Here is a 26,884-nt window from a genome sequence, read left to right as displayed (position 1 = left end):
CTACACTGCCTGTGTCACCAAGGTTGCTTTTCAGAACAACACACATGGTAACTCTCGCTGCAACATATCCTTCATTCCTGTAACCCAGCTGACCTCAACCTGCTCTACTCCTTGTCATCCACCTGCCTATCATCTTCCCTACTCCCCCTCCAGTATTACACGCGCCTTCTATCCCGTCAATGTGAGTACATAGTCCTTATACCTCCCCCCCCACCCCCTCCCCAACTCTACAGCAAAACATTCTGATACCCACCCAGCAGCCCTATCCTGTCCCCACTACATTCCTACATGCTCCCATAGGCCATCCTCTCCCTCTTACCCTGCCCCAACACTATTTACCCCAGGTAGATTGCTACTCACCATACATGCAGTTGCAGTCAGGCTTTAGTGTCCAGAGATGACTGTACCTTGTGTGTGTGTTGGTTTTGTCTGTGTGAATGTGTGTGTGTTCCCTCTTATCCAAAAGCTGAACAGTTCTAACATGCTTTTTACTGTGCTTGTCTGTGACACAATGCCTCCTCTATGTTGTGAACAGCAGTCTGTCCTTTCCATATTGTTGTTATTCCTTCCTGGGCTTTCCACTAGTTAATAAATAAGACTTACCTTAGACTTCCCAAATGTGTGGTACATATGTGCCACATATATAGTGTTTCTTCTGGTTGTTGAATCAAGAATGGCAGGTGCATACGTTATTTCAAAGAAAGTTCCTCTTTCCACTGCTAGGTTATACATTTTCCGGTTAATTCGTATAGAAGTTCGGCTTTCACAATCTAGAGATATAATATCAATATCCAGATTACTGCAGGCACTCTGAAATGTTTTAGATATTTTCAGTTAAGTCAACTAATAAGATTAATTTTGATATTTAATTCACTCACACACTACTTTCTATGGCAATGAATGATATAAGCACAATTCAAAAAATTGCCTCCAAAATTATTTATGGATGAATGAGTTATGGTGGGTCAATGTTAGAGACATTGTTTCTTTGGCACCATTCCATACTGTATTGATATAAATACTTAACTCATTCAAGCATTTATAATAGTACAGAATGCTGTACATAGTGTGATTGCACAAAAGAGCTTACAGTCCATTCTACCAATGCTTCATGATGGTTAAATATTGGCTATGGTTTTCCCTTTTAAAAACAGGTAACTGTCCAATACCATGTTATCATATGGATAGCATGAAGCAATTTCCCAGTGTTAGCATGTTGTTTATGTTATAAAAATTAACATAACCACAGATCAAGTAATAAAGGGTACAAAATGTATAAGGAAAATATCTTATACATTAAATGATGTTAAGCTCGGCAAAACATATAGATTGTTTTAACGCAAAGGGTGCATAATGTGAGAATGTGACAGAAAAACTTCCTCATGCATCTACTAATTTCTCTTAATAGTAGGTATCACAGCCATGAACATTAGGACACAGACTTTTCAGCTAAAGCTAGATAGATAGATATTCAGCGATCACTGGCCCTGCAGAACATGTGCTGCTTCCACAAACTGCCTCCATTCCTTCCTGTTTTGTGCCCGGTTCCACCAGGTGTCTTCAATTCCCAGGGCTGCTAGGTCCTTCGCCAGGTGGTCCATCCAGTGCTGCCTTGGTCGTCCAATGGGGTGCTTGGTTTTTGGTTTCTACGTTAGTGCCATCTTCGCCTGTCTTCCATCTGGCATACGGGCTATGTGGCCCACCATTGTATTCTTTTGCTCTTTATCTTCTGTAGGATAGTTGGTTGTCACATCAGAAGGTAGATTTCCTCATTTTTCCTCCTCCTCCATTCTCCATTACCTAAAACTGGTCCCCATATCTTCCTCATTACTCTTCTTTCAAATATTAATAGTTTTTCCCTTTCTCGCTTAGTCATGCTCCATGTTTCTGAACTGTACATTACTGCTGAGCATATCACTGTGTTGTAGATTTTCATCTTCGTGTTCACTGAGATCGATTTAGAGCCAAGCGTCTCTCTAAGGGTATGCATGCATTTTGTTCTCACTGCTATTCTTCCCTTGATGTTCATTTTTATGTTGGTGTCCGTGGTAAACCATGATCCCAAGTATTTGAACTGGTCTACTCTCTTGAACCTCTTGTCATCTATCTCAAGAAATTCTATCTGCTCTTGTCTTCTTCCTAATTGCATGAACTCTGTTTTGTCTCGATTCACTTTGAGCCCTTCCTTCTGTGCATAATTGTCCATTTGCTGATACATTTCTTTCAACACATGCTTTGATTCACTTAATAGTACTATGTCATCTGCATATGCGAGACAATTGAAGTTACCGTCCATCTCTTCTCCAGCCCACTCCTGTTGCCTGCACTCTTTTATTACTTTCTCTAAGATGACACTGAACAGAACACATGAGAGAGCATCCCCTTGTCTGACGCCTGTCTCAATCTCGAATGTTTCTGATGTGGCTCCTCGGAAACGTACTGCTGCGTTTGACTCTTCCAAACAAGCTTGCGCCATTCTCACTAGCTTCTCAGGGATTCTGAAGTCCCGCATTGCATTGTATAGGATATTCCTGTGGATGCTCTCATATGCACATTGAAAATCGACGAACAGGCTGTAGATATCTTTATCATATTCCCAATGTTTTTCAGACAATTGTCTTAGTGTGAAAATGTGACCTATTGTCGATCTGTTTGGTCGAAAGCCAGCTTGGTACTCCTGTATGTTGTTCTCTAAGTTACCGCATTCCATTTTGCTTCCCTTCTTGTACAAAGCTAGTTGTGTAAATAAGAAGAGGTCTTAATACACAAGGCTCTACCCAAAATATCCAAGAATTTCACTGTACTGGTCAAACTAGTGGCAGTACAACATTCTTCTGCTAGAGGTCTCGAAGTACATGGCTTTGCTACTGTGTAATAAATTTATGTCATCTTCGGTGCACACAGTTGTGACTTATAGTGGTGCATGTCAGGACATGTTTCAGTGCTTCTGCAAATTGTGAAATGGATAACGTAAAGCAGCAATGGATTTGCATAAAATTCTGTTTCAAGTTGATGAAATCTGCATCCAAAACCCACCGCATGCTGACAGAGGCATTTGGTAAGAATGCACTGAGTCAAGCAAGATCATGTGAGTAGTTCAAGTGCTTCCAGGAAGGCCAAGAATCTGTGGAAGATGACAAACATTCTGGTCAACTGTCACCATGCACAACATCAGAAACGAACATGAAAGTGCATGATGTGAATCACGAAGATGGAAGGCAGATAATTCATAATTTCTGTAACACACTTAACCTGTTCTATGGTACATGTCATGAACTGAATATGAGACAAATTGTACTCAAGTGTGTCCCTCGCCTTCTCAGTATCAACAAACGAAACCCCAGGATTCATACATGCACTGGGCTACACTAAAGAGTTTGAGAGTGTCCAAAACTCTTATCCAGAACCATAATAGATAATGTATCTTGGGTCTACAGTTATGACTCTGAAACAAAGCAGCAATCGTCACATTGGAAAATGCCATTTTCTCCAAGGCAAAAAAAAGCTCAACAAGTTCACAGCAACATGAAAGCAATGCTGATTTCCCTACCCCCCTTAATGTTTTGGGAATAGTGCATAAGGAGTTTGTTTCAAGTAGTCAGACTTTCAATGGGCAGTTTTACTGCGAGGTTTTGAGGTGACTGAAGGAAAATGTTTGTTGCAAATGTCCAGAGTTATCCAAACAGAAAGACTGGTTGACACACCATGACAACACATCTGCACAAACCTCGCTCGCTGTGAAGGAATTCCTGGTCAAAAACAATATGGCAATGGTCTTCCACCCTCCCTACCTGCCAGACCTAGCCCCCGAGCGATTTCTACCTGTTGCCCAAGATGAAAATTTCACTGAAAAAGGTGATTTTTTGACTCGATTGAAAACATCCAAGTGGAATTGCAACAGGTCCTGAACACCCTTCACCCTGCAGACTTCCAAGAGTACTTCCAAAAATGGGACCAATGCTGGAATCATTGGATACATGTTCGAGGTTAGTACTCTGAAGTTGATGGGGGACATAAGTACAGTTTTATAATTTTTACAATGAAATTCTAGGATATTTTGGGTAGCACCTCATATATACAGTACGAGTGGAAAAATGTTGCCTTCATTCATCTACTAAATGCGTCGTCAGCACATTCTATCCCATTGCTAATATCACAAATCAATATACTCAACATCAATATACTCATATATTATATTTAGTGCAGCTGTTGCTCAGCAAAGTGTGTGTGCACAACTAAAAACCTATTGCACACTTTTATAAGCAGTCATAGTGGTTGCCTTCAAGTGGGCGAGCTTGCTACACACAACAAAGTGAGAAATTTCAATAACTGTTGATTTCCAACAAGCGCCATTTGGTTCCACATCTTCTCAAGACAGACTCCTCCATGATTGGCCACTAGAAATCATCTTCATTCATCCTCTTCTTCTGCATCCTTTCTGGCCAAAATCTATACTAGGATCCTGTATTTGCCCCTCACTGTCTGGACTTTATCCTACTTCATTTCATTACATTACACCCCTCCCTCCCTCCCTTTTCCTTTCCCTTGTTTATTTCTTCTATTGTTACTCTTCTTGTACATAACCCAGTTCCTTTCTGGGCCTATTATGGCTTCTCTACCTCTTTCCACACAGATTTCTTAATAGTCTTCCAATATTTAGTTTGTTGTCCTCCCCTCTCCCCCTCCCCTGGTACCCACAATCCCAAACCCTACAGTCTTGTGAATGACGTAACACTTTCCGCTTGCGAATGTAAGAGCTTCCCCGCCTTAAATGAGATGATTATTCAGCCACCAAAGCCACAGCACTGCCCCCCTTTAACATAAAGTAAAGAATTTTCTTGGTTCATCTCTCATCCATTCACCTGGTTACACATGCCAGTCACCTCCACTTCATTTCCATTCCATTCAACTGGTTACATGTCCCATGTCTCCATTTCATTTTCATTACCGTCATGACATCTTCCACCGTAGCCTGTTCCCTAAAGCATTCGTTTGTTTTCCTGCCTTTCTTGATAGTTCCCAATATGCATATTTCCATTGATCATTGAGCACCCCTTGATATTTGAATGGTTTTCACATTAAAAGTCTATGTCTCACACTGATAACTCAAATATACACTGACAATACACTTTTTCAGACACTTAGGAATTGCCAATTCTGACAATTCTACTTAATTTTAAAAAAGTGCTCTGCATTATTACTATTCTTTGTTTATTTCTTTTTCTGGTAATCCCATCATTCTCTTTAACTACCTAAAATACAAAAACTCATCAACTTGTTCTATGACTTCACTGTCAATGTGTACTTTTTTCTGTATGTTTTTAATGTTTTGTATATTATCTATCACAGTTAAAGATGCTTACCAAAATTACAGATTGATTTGGTAATGGGCCACACTTAGGTTGTTGTCAGGCTATGATTTGTAAATGAATTACCAGTAACGATCCTGAATTGTATCTACATGAATTTTATTTCAGTTGTCAGAGAGTGCCTATGGGCTGGTCTACTTAGTTTGTTGACAAAGGAGGTGGACAATATCTGCACCACATTCTCTGGCTGTGTGGGTAGGTCAATGTTCATCTAGTACTGCACAGTATTTGTACTGTGAAATATACCCCCGTCTTCTTGTTGAAGGATAGTGTATGCATCATATGTTTCACTTAGTCACAGAGTGTGCCCACTTGTATTTTTATCTGAGCAAAGTATGCCATACTTTTATGTGAAGATTTTTGTAATATAAATCAGTTGCACAGCACATTCTGGATGCTACCATATTTCTACATCCGTGTCTACATCTATACGCCACAAACCACCATGAAGTGAATGGCAGATGGTATGTCCCATTGTACCAGTTATTAGGGTTTCTTGCCATCCCAATAATGTATGGAGTGTGGAAAAATGATTGTTTGAATATCTCTGTTGATGCTGTAATTATTCTAATATTGTCCTCATGATCCTATGTGTGCGATAAGGAGGGGGGTTGTAGTATATTACTACAGTCATCATTTAAAGCTGGTTTTTGAAATTTTGTTCATAGACTTTCTCAGAATAGTTTGCATCTATCTTCAGAGTGCCAGTGCAGTTCCTTCAGTATCTCTGTGATACTCTCCGAAGGAGAAAAGAAACCTTTGACCAGTTTTGATGCCCTTCTCCGAATACATTCAATATCCCCTGTCAATTCTGTTTGGTAGAGATCGTACACACTTGACCAATATTCTAGAATGGGTCACAAGAGTGATTTTTAGGCAATCTCCTTTGTAGACTGATTGCTCTTCCCCAGTATTCTACCAACAAATGGAAGTCTACCATCTGCTTTACCCACGACTAAGCCTACGTGATCATTCCATTTAATATCCCCACAAAGTGTTACACCCAGGCATTTTTATGAGTTGGCCAATTCCAACAGTAACTCATTGATATTATAGTCCTAGTATACCACTTTTTTTCATTTTGTGAAACTTGGTGCATAATTTTACATTTATGAACTTTTGTAGCAAGTTGCCAATTTCTGCACCACTTTGAAATCTTATCAAGATCTGACTAAATATTTATGCAGCTTCTTTCAGACAGTAAATCATTATGGATAACTTCATTATCAGCAAAGCATCGTTAATATACAACATGAAAAACAAGGGTCCTAACACACTTCCCTGGGGCACACCTGAAGTTACTACCACATATGAAAATAACTCTCCATCTTAGATAACATAATGTGTTCTTCCTACCAAAAAGTCCTCAATCAGACGCAAATTTCACTTGATATCCCATATGATCGTACTTTTGACAATATGCATAGGTGTAGTACTGAGTCACATGTTTATCCAGGATCAAGAAATACTGCATCTACCTTACTGCTGAGATCCAGCACTTCCAGTATGTCATGTGAGAAAAGTGAGAGTTCGGTTTCACATGATTGTTGTTTTCGGAATCCATGCTGGTTGGCATTGATGAGGTCATTCTGATCAAGATACCTCATTATGTTGTCAGCTTGGAATATGTTCTAATAATCTACAACAAATCAATGTCAAGGACATGGATGGTAGTTTTGAGAATCATTTTACTACCCTTCTTGTAGACGGGTGTGACCTGTGCTTTTTTCCATGAACTGGGTATGGTTTTTTGTTCAAGGGATCTAGGATGGATTACAGTTAAAAAAAAAAGGGGCTAACTCACTTTCAAATTCAGTACAGAATCGCTAAAGATTCTATCAGGTCCTGGAGCTTTGTTCAGTTTTACCAATTTCAGCTGTTTCTTAACACTACTGACACCAATACTTCACTTATCTTTTCAGTGGCATGAATTTAAACTGGGGTAATTCTCCTAGGACTTCCTCTGTAAAGGAACATTTGAAAATGGAGTTAACCATTTCAGTTTTTGCTTTGCTACCCTCAATTTCAGTTCCTATTTCATTCACTAGGAACTGGATGCTAACTTTGGTGCCACTAACAGCCTTTAGATATAACCACAATTTCTTTGGGTTTTGTGGAAGATCATTTGACAAGAATCTGCTATGGACTGAATGCTTCAAGCATTGCTCTCTTGACAGACATACACAGAGTGCATATTGTGTCCTTTCGCGTCCATTACTGTCATTTCCCCAAGGGGTACCACAATTTGTCATGTGTTTCAACTAACAAGCAGTATTATAGTGAAAAGTGATTAACCTGTGGAAAATAGGCAACTGAAATGGAACTTCCACTGGTTATTAACTACAATGCCATCTATATTACCGAAGTAAGTAAAATAATTTATATTTCGACATATCTTGCCACACAGCTATCACTCAAGATGATACATCAAAAATTTTTTATTTACCTTCTTGTCAGCTGACACACACTCATTCGCTAAAGTCATTTCACTCCTACCGCTGGACTGTGGCAGACCTTATATAATGCATACCTAGACTCCTCCCTATCCTCCTTTGTGAACACATGTCTTGTAACTGCTGCAAAGCAGGCAAGCTTTAGCAATGCACAATGCACTGGATTTCCTGGGACACTGAGGGTTAAACAGTTGGCTGTGCTTTTCAGTCCTGCCCAGAACATCCCTACCAATTTACCCACCAAAATTCCCCATGCATCATTCGTTATATACAATCTTCCTTACAATAAACCACAAACATAAAGCTGTCAGCACCAGCATTCAGCTATACTGCATCACAGATGTCTGTTTCACGTTGCCTTTCCTTCCTCTCCTGTCTGTAATACTGACGATTGAGCCTTACACTGTAGTTTTTCAGATTACAAATGCCAGTTTTGATTTCTCATGAGAACCAGGATTTACTCCTCTTAGTAACAGACAGTTGTTCTTAGTGCATGTACCATTAATCATTACCCTACTCTGTTTTGGTCACAAGCTTGTCCCTGAAGCCTCATGTTACTCTGGTAGCGATTTGCTGTTTAACAGCTCCCATTGCGGTATCATCACACCCACTCTTAAACTAAATTACCCTTGGTGGTACACTCTCGATGCCACTCAGTTTTACTGATGACCATCTGTTACAAACATTTGACAACCACATCACTTATGATTCTGATTCTTATTGGATGTTAAACAGACCAAACAGCTAAGGTCATCAGTCTCCTGTTCACCCCCAAGAACAGAAGCAGTGTTTGGTTTGGTTTGTGGGGTGCTCAACTCCACTGTCATCAGCACCCGTGCAAAGTCCCAATTTTTACACAGTCCAATTTTTACACAATCCAATGTAGCCACTGTCACGAATGATGATGATGATGATGATGATGATGATGATGAAATGATGAGGATAACACAATCACCCAGTCCCCAGGCAGAGAAAATCCCCAACCTGGCTGGGAATCGAACCCAGGACCTGATAATCCAGAGGCAACAATGCTAGCCACTAGACCATGAGCTGAGGACCAGAAGCAGTGTACCCAATCTCTTTGCGTACAGAGTACATTCTGTGTGCAAGTGTGAGAAAATATTCTAAATGTTCGCGCAGCATGTTTCCGAGGTGGAACATGGGAACCATCCTGGTATTCAACTAGTGGGATGTGGAAAACTGGCTAAAACACCACATCCATGGTCACTGGCACACCAATACCTCATTGTTAATCCACCACGCAGATTCAATCCAGGGCTGGCATACCTCCACATCGCGGAAGCAGGTCATGTTGACACATATTTCTACCTGGGCTATAGCAATGAACAATGCACTGGATTGCCTGGTACACTAAGTGATACTTGGTATAAGAGACCAGATGCATTTTGTAGAGTAGATGGCCTTGTACATTGCATAATTTGTTTTCACCTTAAAGGGGCTAGGTTACAACTACTATAACAGGGACTAACAGTAGGTAAAACACTTTCACATTTACTGCCCCTATTGCACATACTGCTCCAAAATCTAAAATTAGAGTTTTAGCATCAATTGCAATTGTTCTTTTTCTTAAGCCTCCTTTGGTAAATAGAATAGGAATTTTAAAGGTGCCTTTGACAAAAGGAGAAGTATTAAGAAAACTGTATTAGTTATAAGATTCACCCCTCCATACTCCTTTCTTGTGGAACCATTGACAGAATTCAATCATTTGGTAACTCACTGAAAGGTCCCTCTATAAATTTGAGGGTACCGATGACCTAAACCACCAATCATCATTTAAATTGGACCTCTTTACTCTTTAAACACCACTTGATTTCCCTCTAATGCCCTCCAGATGGAGTGTTGCATTTCCTATAGAATATGGTTCATAGGGCACAAGCAGCCTGACAGGCATCATCAACCCTCAGCAGCCACAAATCTGCTCGACTTGGTAAGAATGATTCTTTAATGACAATTCCCCTGTAACTAATTGTGCCCCAAGAAGCACTTAACGACTATAAATATTGTAAATCTTTGTCCCTAAATACAAAATTAACTATTATATAATAACAACTGTTACACTCCTGCAGCTCGTACGGCCTCTATCAATGAACAGTCTGTCCGAAAGAGCCTTCCACAATTCACTACTTTTGTAAACTCGTTGCTCCAATTCTACAGAAGGGAGGCGAGGAATGCACAATGGGCGACCCAATTGGAGGGGTCAGGAACAAAATATCCAAATTTTTTATTTCCTGGATTGTTCCAGTAATTATGCTTGATACCGTTGAGAAACAGCTCACAGCGTTTTATTGTCCCACCCACTAGGCTTAATAGGGTTCTCATGGTGAGGATTGCTGGTGGAGAGATGCCTTGGCAAAGCCTTGGTCACAATCCTTAACCAGTAGGAGAGTAGGAAACAATCACATGTTCACAGATCTGGGCAGCTGAGGGCCAATGCAGAGAATTTCCAGTCTCTCGGCTGCTGTCTTCTGACGTGTCCCTCCCCTGCTCTCCTAGGTTCCCTCCAGAACCCTGGCCATAACAGCCCCTCTAAACTCATGGCAACTTCTTTAGGTGCACCATATGCATCCCTTGTAAATAAAATAAATGCCAAGGGATTTTTACCAGATTAAATTTGGTCCTCATTTATCCAATTATGTAACTATCCTGGATGCCCACCTATCCGTCACTCTTGTCCCACTCTGCACATTGATGCACGCACGAGCACGCACACAGTATGTGCTGAGAACACCCGTGGATAAACAACAGTATCGATTTTATTCCCACTTGCAGGCCACAGGATTGGCACATATGACTCACAGGGGTTGGTGCTGATGTAAGATTTGAGAAAAGGGTAGTTGGTTATCATCTGTTCATCCAGATAGGATACAAGACACATGGCAGATATAGGATTCAGGAGAAGGATAGTATCAATTGCAGGCGATGTTTAAAAGTTAAAAACCAGTTAAAGCAAGTTACCTGAAATGCTGATTGTGTTTTTGGCACAGCTGCTAGGATCTTATACTTCTTCAGGTTTTTCGACTGATTCTGAAACAAAACCATTAGAAATTTTAACATATCAAAATTATGAGTATTACACAGTTCTTCCTTTTATTTATCATAATTTTTAAAAGCTACTTTTAAAAAATGGTAGCTCAGAGAGACACAATTTTATTTTGATAAACAACAATAAGCAAATGTACACAAAAGAACCACTTACTAATATGGTTTGCTATAACACTCATAAAGAAATCAAACAGTAAGTTTTCAGACCTAGCAAGTCCTCTGTCAGGGAAAATACTAAACAGAAAAGTATGTCATGAATGACAAGGAGTACCAACTATCTGTATGGAAAACTGTGGATATGGGATTCCCTGACAGCAGTTTCTTTGGGACACATTTTTTCATGTAACACATACTTGATTTTCACAGCAATGTTCAATCAAGAAAATCTCCACTTTTTGTACATAACGAAAATTTAATCATCACTATGTCAAATTTAGAACTGAAATAAGTAACAGCATGCATAACCAAAATTATAAGCATTTCACCACTGTTGCCTTTATTTATATTAAATTTTTAAAGCTGACTGTAAAAGTCATCAGTGGACAATCTTATATCCAAAACTGGTTTAATATACAGAAACGGATACTTAACTTGAAAAAATAAAGTGTAGAAATTTTGAGTTTTCAACAACAATCATAAAAATATGCACTACTTAAATATAATTTTAATCTGACAAAAGATTGTAGTAGTACACAACATACAATTTCTTGGGATCAATACAGACAACAGGCCACACCAGAATGGACACACTTTGAACACCGAAAGCCATGAGTAATGTTTTCTTTACCCAAAGGATATTAATCAAAACTGCAGTGAAGAGAATGCAAAATTTATCTACTATGCTTACTTGCAACCTTTTGTAAAGGTAAGTTACACTTCAATGTTTTCCCTACTCTGAGACAGTTTGTTTAGATTACAATCACCATCATTTTTATTTATGATCTGCTGTATCTTCATTAAGTGTTCACACAAACCATGTAATTCTTCTTTTATGTAGACACTTTCCCTAATGCAACTTTTTTGGTGCTGGAAACTGTAAACTTCATTCAAATTCTTAACTTTCTAGCAATTAAGAGACGGCATTTCTTCAAAAATAAGATTGTATTGAACCTTCACTTACAAAACAAAAACAATTCATAAAGATTCGTATTCATACAAGCACTATAAAAAAATTACATCCATTCTGTTTAACATTAATGATAGTTCTCTTAGCCCTTTCTGAAAGACAACATTATTCTTAATGTCATGGCGTGCACAGTTCCATGGCATGCCTCACATCTCCAGGCCAGGACATGGCAGCATGGAATAAACTGCTAAACCAGCAAGTCCCGTGAATTGTAGTAAAGCTGCTATCATTGTCCTTGTGCAAACCTGTGGCATCCATCAATATTTGCGCACTTGCCAAACAGTATGCCTTTTTAGACTGACAAACTATAAAAACAAATACTTTCACTGTAATGATTATCATTCATTGTTTTGGTACACACTGTGCAACACATCACTTCACCCTAGTGACGTATAGACATTCTCCTATTCTAAAAGGCAACATCCTCATGGACTGTGTTCAGTAGCACTGGGGTATAATTTGTGCATATTGAGAGATTGTAGTGTTAGTGATATTTTTGTTAGAGTAACTGGCAATCAGACAGTGGTCAGAAGACTGTCTTGCATCGTCTGTTTTGACGCTACAGACACTGTAGGCATGAAGGAAGCTGGAAGTCTATCAACAGATTACTGTACATGTTAGGCAGAATATACTGGTGCTATGTCACTGCTTTCAACAGCGGTCTGTGGAACATTTCCGCATCTCCATACCTGTGGACTATGTTCTGGACTTTTGCATAGTACAGCCAGTTGTCAGGTTCAAAGCATTGTGCATGCAGTGGTGGCTAACCAAACATCATCCAGGGATGGAATACGGGCACATGATGCACCTGCTGTATCATCCGGGCCAATGGGAACCATCTGCTCGCAGAAAAATTAAGGTCACATGTGCCTCTGGCCAGGCTACCACAACACCACCAAGCACAGCTACTCTGGAGTCGGGGAAGTCAGACTGGAGACTGGAATGGGACTTTGTTGTCTTCAGTGATGAGAGTAGGTCCTGCCTGCAGGTGAGTGATGGACGTACATGTGTTTGACATAGAACAGGCAAGCTGCTTATTCCAGAGGTCACGTGCAGATGATGCAGAGGTCCAATCTCAGACTTCATTATATGGGGTTGGCGGGTGGGGGTAGGGGCTGGGGGTGTGGGATGGGGGGAGTGGGGTGGTTGGTGGGTGGATTAGCAGCAGTTGCCTAGTACAATCTCGGTTACATTTGGCATTTCTGCTGGGTAAAGTGCCAACTGCCTGCTACATGTTACAGCAGAGGTTCCCAACCTTTCTTAGACCATTACTCCTGAGTGCAACCATACCTCAGCTTCTTGGAAACAGTGCAAGCTAACTTAAGTCCATATTCCAAAGTAGCATCCAGTCCACGTCCTATCAAAGTTCCTCAATATTAACACCTTAGTGAAACTTCATAGCACACTTGCTGCTCACTCTACAGATCGCATTGCAACTCACTCAGGCATTCCCTGGGTCAACTTACATGGTCTCATCAGAGGGCATTTCTCTCGACAAGTGCCATTTGAGTCACGGCTCCACGGCAGTCGACAGTAATGTTGTGCAAGCTACCCTGTTTCCTTAGCAACATCGGGTGGCACCACTACACAATCGGTGATAAATTATGGAATATTGCAATACGGCTTCTGAAAGCCAGGCTTTCACGATATGTTTAGACAGCAGTTACAGGATAGTCTGAAAGACTGCAATGATAAAGAGAGAGTGTTAAAATACTAAATAAAAATAAAAAAGGCTACAAAGATAAACTTAAGAACAGTATGTATAGAACACACCAGGAACACAGTTTATTCTGCCTACATCCTGAGCATGCTTCCTTATGCCAGAATTCAACCAAAGACCATTGTGTGTGTGTGTGTGTGTGTGTGTGTGTGTGTGTGTGTGTGTGTTTTGATCAATACAGCATACAGTCTCACTCTGCAGCTGGAGATGGCCTCATCGCCGCCAGGCTGGTTCACCTCACGGTGGAATTGTCATATCAGAGTAACTGTTGTCAGCGTGTGTACAGAAATGTATAAATATACTTTTTTAAACTATGCATTTTATGACTTTTGTTCATTGGGCAGTTTGTTCTTTCAAATGATGAGTTAAAATTTCAGGCTCCTGCAGTAAGTTCAGGAAATACTTCTATGGGGTAGCATGAATCACTTTCATTCGCTGGTGTATATTTTGCGTGCTGTGCTTTGCATGGTTTATGGTGTATACCTAACACAGTTTTATTATTTGTGCCTACATGTTCCTTAAACCAAGTATAGAAACTGTTTGGACTGTCCTATGTAGGTTTTTTTGCACTCTATACATTTTATTTTTTATGCTACAACCCCATAAATATGTAGACACCTGTGGTTGGTGACAATCTCACTAAACTTGTTCTGGGTATACTGCCACACAATCTTATAAAATAATTCAAATGCTAAAATACTAAAAGATCTCACATTTCCCCCATGTTGAAGTCACATTTCCCCCATGTTGAAGCAGATTTTCTCAAGGTGTAAACTGATTTAGCTGAAGATGCTTCAATAGCTACACTTAATTTTTCCACATCATAGTCAATACTATTGTGTAGTCTCAATTTAATGGAAACTTGTGTATGAAATGCTATACTGAGGTTTTAGAAAAAAATTTCAATTTTTTTGTTTCCTCTGTATGGAAGCATTGTATTTTTTGTATTTCTGTTGCGTATGACTTAGCCTCTTGGAAATTGTTAAATTTTGCTTTTAATTATTTAAACCATTTTGATTATGTCAGTCAGTATAAAATCATTGGCTGTTGCAAGCTGCTTAAGCACGTCTCGTATGTGCTGCTTTTCAATTTCTATCAAGAGTGGTTTAAAAAGTCTGTTACTTCTGCTGCTAAAGAAAGCCATCTTGTGTTGTATAGGGTGGGAGGAATTTGTGCTCATTATGTTATCTTAAAAGCTTATTTACCATACATTTTGAGCATCTGCCCTCCATTATTTTTAGATATGATTAGTCTAAAACATTTAAAGCTTTATATTGACCATATTCAACTGAAAAGATGATTTTTCGAATTATAACAAATGGTCTGAATGAAGTGGCGCAACTGCTGCGGCACCATGAATAAGATGGCACCTGTTGAGAAGAGTGCCCTCTGGCAAGACCACGTACGCCGGCCCAGGGCCTGCCTGAGTGAGTTGTGATGCGACAGGCATAGAAACAAAAATTGGCTGCACAATTTCAATGAAATAAATTCAAAACAAAAACATGGAAACGCCACAACCTCTAAAGCAGATCAAGTAAACCTGTTAATCATTCTAGACAAACAAGAATGTATACAGAAAACTTAGAAGTTTTTTAAGGAGAATGATATAGATCACACGGATTACAATCCTGGAAAGATGATTCAAAATAACCTACAAAGCGAACTGTGTGGCACACAATTTTTATTTGTTCCTGCAGAGAAAAGTAACTTTATAAATATGAACCCCAGAACACACATAAGAAAAGTGCAAAAAACATTGCACAACAGACCAAAATACTAGCGTAAAGAAGCTGACTTGCGACAATGGACTGAACTGACAGTGTTCTTGAAGTGAAGTGCAAGAGATTCTTCTATTCTAATTTAACTTTATATACTGTCCACAAACTTTTCTTTGTAACTGTTTTATTTAAAACACAATGACTCTAATCCTCTTGATAAGACACATATCAAGTGTAACATCTCCTAAATGTACATCCTTCCATTCTAAAACTGAAACCAACTAGTTGCTCCGCAAATATAAGTGTAACCATTGTTGTTGTTGTGGTCTTCAGTCCTGAGACTGGTTTGATGCAGCTCTCCATGCTACTCTATCCTGTGCAAGCTTCTTCATCTCCCAGTACCTACTGCAACCTACATCCTTCTGAATCTGCTTAGTGTATTCATCTCTTGGTCTCCCTCTACGATTTTTACCCTCCACGCTGCCCTCCAATGCTAAATTTGTGATCCCTTGATGCCTCAAAACATGTCCTACCAACCGATCCCTCCTTCTAGTCAAGTTGTACCACAAACTTCTCTTCTCCCCAATCCTATTCAATACCTCCTCATTAGTTACGTGATCTACCCACCTTATCTTCAGCATTCTTCTGTAGCACCACATTTCGAAAACTTCTATTCTCGTCTTGTCCAAACTAGTTATTGTCCATGTTTCACTTCCATACATGGCTACACTCCATACAAATACTTTCAGAAACGACTTCCTGACATTTAAATCTATACTCGACGTTAACAAATTTCTCTTCTTCAGAAACGATTTCCTTGCCATTGCCAGTCTACATTTTATATCCTCTCTACTTCGACCATCATCAGTTATTTTACTCCCTAAATAGCAAAACTCCTTTACTACTTTAAGTATCTCATTTCCTAATTTAATTCCCTCAGCATCACCCGATTTAATTTGACTACATTCCATTATCCTCGTTTTGCTTTCGTTGATATTCATCTTATATCCTCCTTTCAAGACACTGTCCATTCCGTTCAACTGCTCTTCCAAGTCCTTTGCTGTCTCTGACAGAATTACAATGTTATCGGCGAACTTCAAAGTTTTTATTTCTTCTCCATGAATTTTAATACCCACTCCAAATTTTTCTTTTGTTTCCTTTACTGCTTGCTCAATATACAGATTGAATAACATCGGGGAGAGGCTACAACCCTGTCTCACTCCTTTCCCAACCACTGCTTCCCTTTCATGCCCCTCGACTCTTATAACTGCCACCTGGTTTCTGTACAAATTGTAAATAGCCTTTCGCTCCCTGTATTTTACCCCTGCCACCTTCAGAATTTGAAAGAGAGTATTCCAGTTAACATTGTCAAAAGCTTTCTCTAAGTCTACAAATGCTAGAAACGTAGGTTTGCCTTTTCTTAATCTTTCTTCTAAGATAAGTCGTAAGGTTAGTATTGCCTCACGTGTTCCAACATTTCTACGGATTCCAAACTGATCTTCCCCGAGGTCCGCTTCTACCAGTTTTTCCATTCGTCTGTAAAGAATTTGCGTTAGTATTTTGCAGCCATGACTTATTAAACTGATAGTTCGGTAATTTTCACATCTGTTAACACCTCCTTTCTTTGGGATTGGAATTATTATATTCTTCTTGAAGTCTGAGGGTATTTCGCCTGTCTCATACATCTTGCTCACCAGATGGTAGAGTTTTGTCATGACTGGCTCTCCCAAGGCCATCAGTAGTTCTAATGGAATGTTGTCTACTCCCGGGGCCTTGTTTCGACTCAGATCTTTCAGTGCTCTGTCAAACTCTTCACGCAGTATCGTATCTCCCATTTCGTCTTTATCTACATCCTCTTCCATTTCCATAATATTGTCCTCAAGTACATCGCCCTTGTATAAACCCTCTATATACTCCTTCCACCTTTCTGCCTTCCCTTCTTTGCTTAGAACTGGGTTGCCATCTGAGCTCTTGATATTCATACAAGTAGTTCTCTCCTCTCCAAAGGTCTCTTTAATTTTCCTGTAGGCAGCATCTATCTTACCCCTAGTGAGACAAGCCTCTACATCCTTACATTTGTCCTCTAGCCATCCCTGCTTAGCCATTTTGCACTTCCTGTCAATCTCATTTTTGAGACGTTTGTATTCCTTTTTGCCTGCTTCATTTACTGCATTTTTATATTTTCTCCTTTCATCAATTAAATTCAATATTTCTTCTGTTACCCAAGGATTTCTATTAGCCCTTGTCTTTTTACCTACTTGATCGTCTGCTGCCTTCACTACTTCATCCCTCAGAGCTACCCATTCTTCTTCTACTGTATTTCTTTCCCCCATTCCTGTCAATTCTTTCCTTATGCTCTCCCTGAAACTCTCTACAACCTCTGGTTCTTTCAGTTTATCCAGGTCCCATCTCCTTAAATTCCCACCTTTTTGCAGTTTCTTCAGTTTCAATCTGCAGTTCATAACCAATAGATTGTGGTCAGAGTCCACATCTGCCCCTGGAAATGTTTTACAATTTAAAACCTGGCTCCTAAATCTCTGTCTTACCATTATATAATCTATGTGATACCTTTTAGTATCTCCAGGATTCTTCCAGGTATACAACCTTCTTTTATGATTCTTGAACCAAGTGTTAGCTATGATTAAGTTATGCTCTGTGCAAAATTCTACAAGGTGGCTTCCTCTTTCATTTCTTCCCCCCAATCCATATTCTCCTACTATGTTTCCTTTTCTCCCTTTTCCTACTGACGAATTCCAGTCACCCATGACTATTAAATTTTCGTTTCCCTTCACTACCTGAATAATTTCTTTTATCTCGTCATACATTTCATCTATTTCTTCATCATCTGCAGAGCTAGTTGGCATATAAACTTGTACTACTGTAGTAGGCATAGGCTTTGTGTCTATCTTGGCCACAATAATGCGTTCACTATGCTGTTTTTAGTAGCTTACCCGCACTCCTATTTTTTTATTCATTATTAAACCTACTCCTGCATTACCCCTATTTGATTTTGTATTTATAACCCTGTATTCACCTGACCAAAAGTCTTGTTCCTCCTGCCACCGAACTTCACTAATTCCCACTATATCTAACTTTAACCTATCCATTTCCCTTTTTAAATTTTCTAACCTACCTGCCCGATTAAGGGATCTGACATTCCACGCTCCGATCTGTAGAATGCCAGTTTTCTTTCTCCTGATAACGACATCCTCTTGAGTAGTCCCCGCCCGGAGATCCGAATGGGGACTATTTTACCTCCGGAATATTTTACCCAAGAGGATGCCATCATCATTTAATCATACAGTAAAGCTGCATGTCATCGGGAAAAATTACGGCTGTAGTTTCTCCTTGCTTTCAGCCGTTCGCAGTACCAGCACAGCAAGGCCGTTTTGGTTATGTTACAAGGCCAGATCAGTCAATCATCCAGACTGTTGCCCCTGCAACTACTGAAAAGGCTGCTGCCCCTCTTCAGGAACCACATGTTTGTCTGGCCTCTCAACAAATACCCCTCCGTTGTGGTTGCACCTACGGTACGGCCATCTGTATCGCTGAGGCACGCAAGCCTCCCCACCAACGGCAAGGTCCATGGTTCATGGAGGGAGTGTAACCATACACACTGTTTTATTTACCATGTGCATGTTTCAGGTTAGTTAGGTAAAATCAAACACCGTATGTGTCTAATTTATTTTAACATATCTGAAATAGTTCAGCAAGGAACAAAACTTCTAATAAATGTGACAGCACATTTCATTAAAGGACATTATAGCATACAACTGTAACAATCTAACTCATTTTTGTAATCCACTGCAATAGCAGTGCATCAAGCAGAATTGTTGACTATGATGTCTGGTGAATGTGGATCTTATTGTTCATATCAGTTTTAAAATAGTTCTCACAATTCAGATAGAGTGGTGAATGTTTTATCAGAAGAGTTCCCTGAACTGTTTTTTGAAGAGTTCCCTGAACTGATTTATCAGAAAATTTCCCTGATATTTAAAGATTGAAATTCCAAATTTCTCTGGCCCAGTTTCTGATTTATGCGAGAGCAAGTTTTAGTTTCTAGTTTTCAAAATAAAAAATGACATATTTTGAGTTGCATAACACTTATTAGAGATTATTCCAAGTTCAACTAGGATTGAAAAATGGATACACATAGACAGGAAACAGATAATTCTTATTTGTTAAAGAAATAATGTTCAATTGTAATACTATGTAACACAGTAACAGCAGACAAATTTAAAATATTTTATTATAAACTTCATTCACACAGAGAAAATTCATAATAGATAAATAGTAAACATTATAATATCATTAAAAAAAGAAAGTAAGAAGGAAAGCAACAAACTGATAAGGCCCTGAAGACAATGCGATAGTCAACAGACCACCATAGGTTTGTTAAACTAAGTCAAATGTCAGTACATAAAAATGTGCACAAAGTTACGGTATTCATAACACAAGAGTCACAATTGGAAAGTTATAGTTTTAGTAACTCATAACACATTTATGCAATAAATTGATAATAATTCATTAGTCACCAGACCAACAAAGAGCTACTCTAAGGCAACCAAACTAACACAATAAATGAAATTTATGCAGTGTCAAGCCTTTGAACACACGCACAAACACAGTGTGCTGCATTATTTCTTATGTAGTGGTCGATTATTATCTAAATGTAAGTCAGCAAGTGTGTTGCCCAAAGGTTAAGCTCTGGCACAGCATGACCAAGAAAGAAGTTTGATGGGGTCGTATCTATGATTATCACCTGGCACTGTGTGAGCTGGCTGTTGTTTTCTAGTCAAAATTGTATCTGTCAAATGAGGCCATCATATCGTAGCATATGGTGAGTGCGCATCTCCAATTGTTATGCAAGGGGACTGCACATCTTCACTTCACCAGCGAAGTTATTCATCAAAGTCATTTATCTGAACTTACGGTGTGAAAATTAAGTTCAAGTTTCCCCTCATTTCTGGCAGTCCATAGGATGTTCACAATGACAAAGAGACAATGGGTGACAGAAGAACGAGAATCTCTGTTTGTTGTGTGATTGCAGTTGTGTTGCTCCTTTAATTCTTTCCCAAAAGCATATCAACGGTTATGTACTTTCTTCACTACACTGTCATGTCAGGCTCCAGATATTTCAGTTTTCCTATTTGGAAAACTTAAGTGACTGGCCCCCTTTTTTCACTGGACCGGAATATGAAAAACATTCTAGATCTCAATGAGCAGTAAGGTCCTGGTAGCCTTCAATAAAAGCCAAAGGCGCATTACAAAAAGAAAAAGATATAGGTAACAATACGAGAGAAGGAAAGTTGCTACTCACCATATAGCGGAGATGCTGAGCCGCGATAGGCACAATAAAAAGATTCACACAATCATAGCTTTCGGCCATTAAGGACTTTGCCAGCAGTAGACACACACACACACACACACACACACACACACACACACACACACCTGCAGTCTCAGAGAGCTGAAACTACACTGCGAGCAGCAGCAGCACCACCGGTGCACGATGGGAGTGGCGACTGGGTGGGGGTAAGGAGGAGGCTGGGGTGGGGAGGGAGAGGGATAGTATGGTGGGACTGGTGGACAGTGAAGTGTTGCAGTTTAGATGGAAGGTAGGAGAGAAGGTGCGGAGGGGGTAAGTAGCAGAAAGGAGAGAAATAAAAATAAAAGAAATTAAAAGACTGGGTGTGGCGGTGAAATGACGGCTGTGTAGTGCTGGAATGGGAACAGGGAGGGGGATGGATGGTTGAGGACAGTGACTAACAAAGGTTGAGGCCAGGAGGGTTACGGGAACGCAGGATGTACTGTAAGGAAAGTTCCCACCTGCGCAATTCAGAAAAGCTGGTGTTCGTGGGAAGGATCCATATGGCACAGGTTGTGAAGCAGTCACTGAGATGAGGGATATCATGTTTGGCAGCATGTTCAGCTACAGGGTGGTCCATTTGTTTTTTGGCCACAGTTTGTTGGCGGCCATTCATGCGGACAGACAGGTTGTTCGTTGTCATGCCTATATAGAACGCAGCACAGTGGTTGCAGCTTAGCTTGTAGATCACATGACTGGTTTCACAAGTAGTCCTGCCTTTGACGTGATAGGTAATGTTAGTGAGCGGACTGGAGTAAGTGGTGGTAGGAAAATGTATGGGACTGGTCTTGCATCTAGGCCTATTACAGGGGTATGAGCCATGAGGTAAGGGATTGGGAGCAGGGGTTGTGTAAGGATGGACGAGTATATTGTGTAGGTTCGGTGGACGGCAGAATATCACAGTAGGAGGTGTGGGAAGGATAGGGGGTAGGACATTTCTCATTTCAGGGCACATCAAGAAGTAATCGAAACCCTGGCAGACAACGTAATTCAGTTGCTCCAGTCCCGGATGGTAGTGAGTTACGAGGGGAATGCTCCTCTGTGGCCGGACTGTGGGACTTTGGGAGGTGGTGGGAGACTTGAAAGATAAGGCATGGGAGATTTGTTTTTGTACAATGATGGGAGGATAATTACGGTCAGTGAAGGCTTCAGTGCGACCCTTGGTATATTTAAAGAGGGACTGCTCGTCACTGCAGATGCGACGACCACGGGTGGCTAGGCTGTACGGAAGGGACTTCTTGGTATGAAACGGGTGGCAGCTGTCGAAGTGGAGGTATTACTGGTGGTTAGTAGGTTTGATATGGATGGAGGTACTGATGTAGCCATCTCTGAGGTGGAGATCAACATCTAGGAAGGTGGCTTGTTGGGTTGAGTAGGACCAGGTGAAGCAAATGCGGGAGAAGTAGTTGAGGTTCTGGGGGAATGTGAATAAGGTGTCCTCCTCACCTTCAATCCAGATAGCAAAGATATAGGCTGTGTAACAGCAGGCTCAGTTCAGGTGACTGTTGACGAGAAAATTTTGTGAATTGTAGAATTATCAAAGCGAGCTGCACAGTGTATTATTGAAAAAAGTGAGACTCACACAAGCAAATGGATTGCCTAAATTGCACAGTTCTGGCAGTCAGCTGCATGCATAAACAAACGAGACTTTGTATGGCTGGCATTCTGCACCTCTTTAATGCTTCTCCAAAAGCAGAACTGGTGCACTGTTCTATGAATCACCAATCCTTTCTAGTAATGTGAGAGTTGTACTCACATCCGGTGATGGACCAGGATTAGTCTCTTCATTCATTTCAAAATAAGAAAACAAAACAATGAGCAACAAACAACCCAAAGCATTTAGTAACAGCTAGCATGCAATTGCTTCCTTAGGCTGGCAGTGTTGTAAAAATGGTGGTTCACGCATACTTCTAGTGATATCTCATGCAACTATAGTTCAAAACATCCCCCACCTAAAACTGCCACATGAATGTGTTTGAATAACATTTCTGTATTGTGTTTCTGCCCATTGGTCAACACAAGCTTTAAGTTTATGTTCATTGTGATGTCTGCAGCAAATCATCCTCACTACTGGTTCCACCTGCCTTTTCATAATTATAATGACATAAATACCGACTAAAATAGTTTTACTCTTCTGGTAATAATTTAAGGTTTATTGTAGTTATCTCTCTTTAAAATGGAGTACTTTGCTATTACAAATATGATATTACAAATATGATATCGCTTTAGACTTCACACCCACTTCCATTCACTGACACCAACTGAAGAAATTAGTTCTTACCTGCATCTTTTCATTATTTGTATGCCACTTGTTTATTACTGGGATCACATATTGCAAATTTACTAATTCATATAAGTTTATGCTCTTACCATGGCTTTTGTCTTTGACTGGGGGTTGAACTTCCTACATATGCAATGGTTTTTTCCCAAAAAGCTAATTTCAGCACTGCTTTCTATGCGAATAACCATTATGCTTTTAATAAGGCACTCATGAACATTTGTTTAATATAGCTTTTTGTTCAACACTTCCATTTCATTATAATTTGTTACCTGGGTACCTTCCCAGTGACAATGTAATCCGCCTGTTACAATAATTTTGAGGCATAATGTAATCAGCATTTCATAATAATTTTGAGGCATACTTCCACCATTAACTTGAAGTAACTCATGCCACATAGAACAATAACAATGATGTAAGGTTTATTTTTGGCAACCATTGTTCTAATTATTACAAAACAGAATTAAATGACAAATAGTGTGTCACCCCTTTTTATACATGGAAGTACATTACAATACTTCATAAGTGTGAAACAATAAGTTTATTACAGTGTCTCGGCTCCAGTGGAGTAAGAAATTTTTTCAATTTCACAAAAAAACCATTTCATCTACACTGCAGCTTAAGTTATTTGTTTCATAAATTGTAGCTTTGCTTACAATTACTTTATGGTCATTTGAGTCTCTTTGTATTAGACTAAAATTTAGGAGCAGAAAATGTAATTACTATTTCATTCATTAACTAGAAAAAATATGAAACAAACAGCCACACTTCTCACCACTTGGAGCACTAATGTCACTACAGCTGTCAAACAGTAACTACTTCCATAACAATACATGTCATTAGTGTAGATGTTAGACTGTATTTTGAAACACACATTCAATTATAGATTCTCCTGTAACAGGTTGGACGAGGTAGTTCCTCTGATCAGAAGAAAGAAAGTATTAATACATGTTTAGTGAAGCACCATGAGTTTCAGTCTGACCATCAGTTGTTGGCTGCTCCACTTTTCTAGTTTTCTAACTGTAACTACACAGCCAACTACATTAAGTAACACTGACATAGTTGAGATGTGCATAAATGTTTACTTAACGAATCTGATGCTGAATTTCACACCGCTGAAATTAATCCATCCTTTAGGATTCTTTGTACTGAAGAACAGTACTTCTATAACAAAATACTCCCTCCCCTGTCCCCCACAAGCGCGCAAACGCGTGCGCGCGCTCACACGCACACACAGGATTGTATGTTCAGCTGGCACAATATACACTGAAGCGCCAAAGAAACTGGTATAGGCATGCATATTCAAATACAGAGATATCTGAACAGGCAAAATACGGCGCTGCAGTCGGCAATGCCTATATAAGATAACAAGTGTCTGGTGCAGTTGTTAAATCGGTTACTGCTGCTACAATGGCAGTTTATCAAGATTTAAGTGAGTTTGAAGGTGGCATTATAGTCAGCGCATGAGCAATGGGACACAGCATCTCAGAAATAGTGATGAAGTGGGGATTTTCCCGTACGATCATTTCATAAGTGCCCCCTGAATATCACGAATCTGGTAAAACATAAAATCTCCAACATTTCTGTGGTCAGGAAAAGATCCTGCAAGAACAGGACCAAAGATGACTGAAGAGAACTGTTCAACATCACAGAAGTGCAACCCTTCCACAAATTGCTGCGGATTTCAGTGCTGGGCCATCAACAAGTGTCGTGTGTGAACCATACAAAGGAACTTCATCGATATGGTCTTTCGGAGCTGAAGGCCCACTTGTGTACCCTCGATGACTGCACGACACATAGCTTTACACCTCGCCTCGGCCCGTCAACACTGACATTGGACTGTTGATGACTGGGAAACATGTTGCCTGATCAGACAAGTCTCGTTTCATATTGTATCGAGCAGACGGACGTGTACGGGTTCGGAGACAACAACAAACCCTGCAAGTCAGCAGGGGCAGTTCAAGCTGGTGAAGGCTCTGTAATGGTGTGGAGGCTTTGTAACGGTGTGGGCTATGTGCATTTGGAGTAATACGGGCCCCCTGATATGTCTGGAAATTACTCTGACAGTTGACAAGTATTTAAGCATCCTGTCTGGTCACCTGCATCCATTTATGTCCATTGTGCATTCTCACAGACTTGGGCAATTCCAGCAAGACAATGCAACACCCCACACATCCAGAATTGCTACAGAGTAGCTCCAGGAACACTCTTCTAAGTTTAAACACTTCTGCTGGACACCACACTCTACAGAAATGAACGTTATTGAGCATATCTGGGATGCCTTGCAACATGCTGTTCAGAAGGGATCTCCACCCCCTCGTACTCTTATGGATTTATGGACAGCCCTGCAGGATTCATTGTGTCAATTCCCTCCAGCACTCCACACTAGTAGAGTCCATGCCATGTCATGTTGCAGCACTCCTGTGTCCTCACAGGGGCACTTCATGATATTAGGCAGGCGTACCAATTTCTTTGGCTCTTCAGTGTAGCAGCACTAGTGTGTGAGTATGTGTGAGGGGCAGGAGGGTGAACAAGACTTTATGCGTACTTTGGCTCATTAAAGGATCCATCTTTTCATTCTTTTTCTGTGCGTGTCAGACGGTTCAATGCCTCCATTATTTAGTAAGTTGTCTCCTTCACTCTTAAATTATTTCCATTGAGCTAGAACTTTCCTCTTGATAAAGATACAATTATTTAATAGTAAAATTGTGGCTGAAATAATTTACCTCAAATAATTTCTATCTGCTGTATACGAAATTATAATTTAAAAACTATATATGGAGGGATCAGATAAGTGTTCTTACTCTTATTGTTGTTGTGGTCTTCAGTTCATTGACTAGTTTGATGCAGTTCTCCTGCAATTAAAGTTTTCTAAATAATCGGAAACAGTTAAGATCCTTTATACTAAAGTGGAACAAGACTTGTAAATCACCGCCATGTATTCCAGACTTTGAAAATTCATGACAATAGAGTAAAGTGTGGTGCTAATGAAGTTTTGTTTTTAGAATGTTCAACAGTCATGTATGATTAGATTATGACTCTTTGATTATCAGGAAGGATGTTACTAAAATATTTTCACAAAGCAAGGAATACTGTACACATACCAGCATGTGAAATTGTTGCTGATCAGAAAATGGAAATGTCAGCCTGTGTACTAAGGTCAATTTGTCACCAAATTCCTGAAACAAAGAATTTCTTTATTGTGCACACAGAAAATGATAGCTACAGTCATTCACTGTTCTAACTAATATTTAGCATGTAAGATACACAAATCCAATAGATAAAGAAATTTTAACCTATAAAAATTGAGTTCTTCCGTTCATATCAAAATGTTTTCATGCTTTCACAGCAGACATCAGAAATCTTGAAGGCAGAACTGTTGCTCACAAAAGGGAATTGCAAATTATTACGTTTAAACCACATGAAACCTCAACATGTGTCAAATATATGTGAACTCTGAGACATTCAGAATGAAAAGTTAGTTCCAATCCAAAAGACATGGAAATGAATCTTTTCGACAAATTAAAACTATGAACAAGACAACTCAAAGATATCGCATACATTCTTTTTCACCATCAAAGTTTAACATAAACTTTGGCTAAACAATACAGCATTGTTGGTATCTCTATATCTGCTCTGCAAATATGATTGCAGTCAAAACATATGTTTTCCATTTCATATTTCATGTTGTTGCTTCATGAGTAGTTTCCTAGAAACAACAAGAAAAATTACTAATTGCGGCCTAATGAAACACATGATTACACTTCTCTGTACAGATTTTAGTTGCAC

The 26,884-nt window shown here is 39.7% G+C and overlaps 1 protein-coding gene across 3 annotated transcripts in view; it reads right to left on the bottom strand.

Moving 5' to 3' along the window:
• Positions 1-26,884, bottom strand: part of LOC126237033 (ribonuclease P protein subunit p30) — an 87,573-nt gene that overhangs the window by 43,498 nt on the left and 17,191 nt on the right. For 2 of the 3 annotated variants that reach the window (XR_007545022.1, XM_049946792.1), the window contains exons 3-5: positions 26,200-26,274; positions 10,799-10,867; positions 604-810 (exon numbers count right to left, since the gene is read on the bottom strand). Coding sequence is in view for 2 of the 3 variants with exons in the window: in XM_049946792.1 (XP_049802749.1) it covers positions 604-810; positions 10,799-10,867; positions 26,200-26,274 (351 nt within the window). In the remaining variant the exon portion in view is untranslated. The remainder of the gene's footprint in view (positions 1-603; positions 811-10,798; positions 10,868-26,199; positions 26,275-26,884) is intronic. The other variant, XM_049946793.1, reaches the window with a different exon arrangement.

This window comes from Schistocerca nitens, chromosome 2, assembly GCF_023898315.1.
Source record: "Schistocerca nitens isolate TAMUIC-IGC-003100 chromosome 2, iqSchNite1.1, whole genome shotgun sequence".
NCBI classification, from domain to species: Eukaryota; Metazoa; Arthropoda; class Insecta; order Orthoptera; family Acrididae; genus Schistocerca; species Schistocerca nitens.
This window is presented reverse-complemented; position numbering and strand designations above follow the sequence as displayed.